Source organism: Chironomus tepperi, unplaced genomic scaffold, assembly GCF_022539635.2.
Source record: "Chironomus tepperi strain 1889 unplaced genomic scaffold, CSIRO-AGI_Ctep_v1 contig_398, whole genome shotgun sequence".
NCBI classification, from domain to species: Eukaryota; Metazoa; Arthropoda; class Insecta; order Diptera; family Chironomidae; genus Chironomus; species Chironomus tepperi.
The window spans coordinates 428,118-433,040 of NW_027226520.1; the positions used below are offsets into that span (position 1 = coordinate 428,118).

Below are 4,923 nucleotides of genomic sequence, written 5' to 3' on the forward strand. Positions count from 1 at the left end.
GAGTATCTTTAATACTTAGAGCGCATACAAGCGAATCAAATTATTTAAGTTCATTTAAACTTAAAAATGCTGCCGTTCTTCGTCTTGATAATTTTTTAAATCCATTTCTCTTTATATCTTTTTGTTGTGATTTAAAAATGAAGCAATTGATTACTTAAAGTTCAGCGTTACTTTCGGTGTACGTGAATTTTACATCGTATACATCGGCAATAAATTCAATATTCATAAATTTCTTTTTTGTCCAGCAATTTCATCACAATGCTTTAACTTATCCACATTTATTTTGCTTTCTTGTGCGAAATAATATTGAGTAAGATTGGAAATGCCGAATGGATAGATGGTGTATGGATGGATAACACAGTCAGCTATGCGTACACAATGAATAAATGATGAAATGGACAAATAATATATTAAATTTTGTTTCACTAAAGAAGCTCACTATTGACGTAAAGAGAGCATGCTATTAATGCATTCACTTTTTTGTTTATTGTTGTTTCAGTATTCAACTGAATTTATGTAGTTCTTTCGTTGACGAAATAATAAATTTCTTTCGATTTACTTCTATGATATAATAGAAATTGCATGCAAACAATTAAAATTTATGGGCTTTTAATTCTATTATGATGGATGTGTGAAAAATAACATTTTTGTTAACAAATAGGAGTGCTTCCAAAACTATACATAACTATTTAGTAATTGAAAATTTAGTGAATTTCTTTTGGCGGATGAAAATTAATTAAGTGTGGACAGGAACGAACAGTCATTTTTATTCCATACATACAAATCAAGTAAAGGTTTTAGTCTTAATGACTTTGTTCATCTTGAAGCAGATTAATTCCTTTTTAGACTATTGATGATTCATAAAAAATGTTTCGAAGGAATCTCTTTTTGGTCATTTTTCTTTTATTTACATACCTAATGCAATGAATTTTCAATTATTATTTTCACAACAGTACATGATTTTATTAGCATGAATGCCGTTGCAACTTTATAATAGAAATACTTTTATTTTTGCACTCTATATATTTACTATGCAAAACAGCATATTGCATCACAGTCATCATCACATTTAAATTTTGCAAATGAAAATCCATGAATGTTTTTTTTACTATATTTTCCTGTCAGATTTTGATGTGCCTCCTTTTTGGTGTAAAATAAAAACCAACATAAATATTCAATAAATTTTATTTTTAAAAAAATTCGGAGAGAATGAATAGCAGTAATAAACTGTCGATGAAATATCAGCTCCAATATGTATTCGCAATGGGAATAAAAAATTTAATTAAAATTCTCTTCTGAATGCATTTTTGACGGGGCATCGTTGCAATATGCACATTTTCCTTGCATTAGATTGATGAAACTGCTATGTTGTAATCTGATCCGTCCATCTCCTAATGTATGCATTTCTAAATGAATTGCATTTCAGAAACTCTCGAGGGAGGCGTCTAGCGAAAAAGAATTGCATTAAATATTGGAATTTCTATTATTTTAGACAATTTTAAACGGTAATCAATTCTGTTTATTCTAACTGTTGTAAGATAGATTTTATGAATATTATTCAATCCGTTTCCATGCTGTAAGTAATGATTAAATTCTTAGAATATATTTTCAATTCGATGATGAAAAAATGCGCTGATTTCACCGGAAATGCAAATAAATTTTCATTATTTTCAATTCACTATCATTTCTCACAGGATTTATGAAACGAGCAAAAAAGTAGCACTGAAAATGGACCACAAAAAAGCTGCATTTTGAAAAATGCGGTTTTCGTTGTTATTCGATTTATTTATTTGGTTTCATTTTACAGTAGGTAATTTTTTACAGCATATGAAAAAATTCCACTCAATCTATTCATACAATGTATTTTGTGCTTTTTGATTCCGCAATGTGTATACATTTAGGCGCGATATGGCATAAAGAATTAATCATGTATTCGATACCAAACAACCGAAGCTTTTCATGGCGTTTTCAATTAGTGGAGTGAAAACCTTACAAATGAAAATAAATTAACAAAGCTTTTTTCCAATATCGTGTTGTATATTACTGTTAAATCAAGACATATTGTAGAAGTTATGATTCATTGAAAATCCCTGAACTTGAAGCAAATAAACAAACTGAAAGCAATGCCGGCAAGTAAAAAGGAATAAGAATGACTTTAATTATGAAAATAAATTGCATATATGCAGTTAGAACACCTTCAAATAAATTTATCATTTTCGTAAACAATTTATTATCAATTAATATATAACAAAAAAGAACATGTGATGTACATAAATATATTTGTGTAAATGTCATTAAAATGGAGTGGAATGACTAGAAAAAGGCAGAAGATTTTTACTATCCTACAGTCAAAATTCACCGAAGTCTCACTTTTGATGAAATTTTCATTAATTTATCAGAGCTATATGGACAGTTTGGCCATAACATAGCACATCCTATAGGTGCTCCCATCGAATCAGCTGAATGACGAAGTAGCTGCCCCATGTGAGATGAGAAGTGCCATACTGAGGGTTTGTCGGCAACAATTGAAAGAGACGTTGATCTAAAATAAAATTTTAAAAATTAAAAATTTATCTTTGATGAAATGGATCATTTAACAATTTACAACTTTATAAAATACAATGGCTTTTGAAAAATTTAATATGTTAAGGCATTAAATTGGTCAAAAGTAATTGGAGATAAGTAAAATTAAAAAAGTTGTTGCATTAATATGTAAAACTCGAGGAATGCTATCGGCAGAATATGTAATAAATTTGCAGTGTAAATAAGGAAATGAAACAATGGTTTCTGATATAATATGAAAAATAGCATATTCAACGAATATGTTAAATTAACACTCAATTCTGATGTGCAAAAAGTTCAATTCACCAGTTTTCTAGTTTAACACCCTAAATTGGTTTTTCAAAACTTTCGAGTAAAATTTATTTGTTCAATCACGTGCTACTCTGGAAACCTTGATGCAAGTGAGAATTTAATTTAAATTACATATACTTCCTCTAGTAATTACTAATTAGTCACAATAATTTAAATATAAACTTTAATGCATTCATGATATTGACTTTTCTTGAACTTGATGATGATTCTTTGTTTTAATATGTATAAATGTTTAGTATTGAAAATATCAACAAAATGACCAATCAAAACAAAATTGCCAACAACAATAAAAAGTTAAAAGTGAAAGTGAGAGAGTTTCCGTATGCCTCTCAATCTCGCACAATTTCTTTCTCAACATAGTATTTTAATTGAGCGAAGCTCATATAATTTTTTTAAATATCTTTTATAATTATGTGTAACGTTACGCAATAATGATCAAAGTGAAATTTTCGATTGGATGTTACACTTTTTTTTGTGATTGGATGTTGAAGAAACTAAAACTTACTTTAGCAATGACAGTACATGTTTCTCTTTATCACCTAATAGATAAGTTGGCTTTGCCGCTATTTCACATAACAATTTAGGAAGACACAGATCCCTTAGAGATTCTGTTAATTTTTGTTGAACAATCTCAAAAGCTTTTTTTTGTTCCAGTCTTTGCTTCTCGCTAAATGCTTGCTTAAAAAATTTCACATCAATTTTGTCTTCTGAATTTAGTTTATCTTGTGGGTCCCTAAAGTCGTCTAATGCATCTTGATCTAAAAATAAAATTCATGATATTAATTCGTTAATTTAGTTTCTTTAAAAATATAATCTGAATTATCAATTAAGCATGTCCTCTCTTATAATTGTAGACAACTGTATTCATGATACGTGCTTTGCAACTCATGAAGGACATCAACTGTTGAAAATATTGTAATGAAAAGTTCTGTCTAGAAGTCAATTATAATATTACACTAGTCAATTAGTATGAGGATTTATGCGGAAGTGAATATACAGTTTCATTAAGAGTTATATAACACTGACTTGCAACTATTTAAAATCCACAAACCTTTATCATCAGATTTTTTTTCACTACTTTCATTATTTTGATCATTCTTGCGAGCATTAGCACCTCCATAGCCTAATGTATCGGCAAATAAAATTAAAATCACTGTCGTTACTAAACAAATGCGGAAAATCCAGGCAGAATCGATTGGCATTTTGATATTTTATATTTTTTTTTTCTACTTTCTAAATTCACATAAAAATTCAAAAAATTTTAAACAAATTTGATCATCCTGAAGAAATTATAAAAAAAATCAACTCGCTGTTACAACATTACTTAAAAGACTAACTAAAGTTTTTTCTTTGCTTTACTCTGTTTACTTGTAAAGTTGTTGTTGTCGCTTACTACCTGCTTCATTATGCCTGTAGAAAAAAATATCACGTTGAAATTTTTTATGAGAAAAAAGAGCGAGAGAGTTCAAGAAAATGAAATCGAAAGCAATTCGAATAATCTCTAAAAAAGTTATGTTCCATGTGTCTCGCGATTTACTGTCCAGCTTTACTTAAGAATTCAGAAAAAAAAATATTTTTATTTCAAGCAGAATAAAGAATTTATGATGTCAATTCAAAAACAAAATCAATGCATGGAAATCCCCATGCAAATATCCGAAATAAGCAAATTGTCACTGATTTTACAGACAACAAATTCCCAAAGGTGATTTTCATAAATAATTTCTTTTAATGAACTTAAAAATTTGAATCCACTCAAAAATTTACATTCAAGTTTAAAGTCATGTGGTGTATTCTAAAAACTTTAAAATGACCACTGCACTTTTAAAATTAATAATTTACAATGAAAAATCCATTTGTAATTGGTTTCCATCGTATGTATGTGCTCGAATTTTATCAGGACAACAACCCTTTATTAGAACTGGAAATTGTTTTAGAGCTCTAGATTCTATATAATAACATATGTTTCCACGATGTTGAATAACCCTCGCTCTTTATATCTGAGAATATTTGAACCAAAATCGTTTTAATAAAAACTGAGAGTTTTTTCGC

General features: G+C 28.5%; 1 protein-coding gene across 1 annotated transcript; it reads right to left on the reverse strand.

Moving 5' to 3' along the window:
- Window positions 1–2,270: 2,270 nt before the first annotated feature.
- On the reverse strand, window positions 2,271–4,344 carry geko. The gene is made up of 3 exons (XM_070648466.1): window positions 3,926–4,344; window positions 3,380–3,632; window positions 2,271–2,542 (listed from the first exon to the last, which is right to left on the reverse strand). The coding sequence occupies exons 1-3, from the start codon at window positions 4,074–4,076 to the stop codon at window positions 2,356–2,358; spliced, it is 591 nt and encodes a 196-aa protein (XP_070504567.1). The 5' UTR covers window positions 4,077–4,344; the 3' UTR covers window positions 2,271–2,355.
- Window positions 4,345–4,923: the final 579 nt, after the last annotated feature.

Coding starts and splice junctions, on each gene's coding strand:
- geko (XM_070648466.1), bottom strand. CDS start 4,076: ATGCCAATCGATTCTGCCTGGATTTTCCGCATTTGTTTAGTAACGACA. Junction 3,633..3,925: donor AAAAAAATCTGATGATAAAG/GTTTGTGGATTT, acceptor TTTTATTTTTAG/ATCAAGATGCATTAGACGAC. Junction 2,543..3,379: donor CATGTACTGTCATTGCTAAA/GTAAGTTTTAGT, acceptor ATTTTATTTTAG/ATCAACGTCTCTTTCAATTG.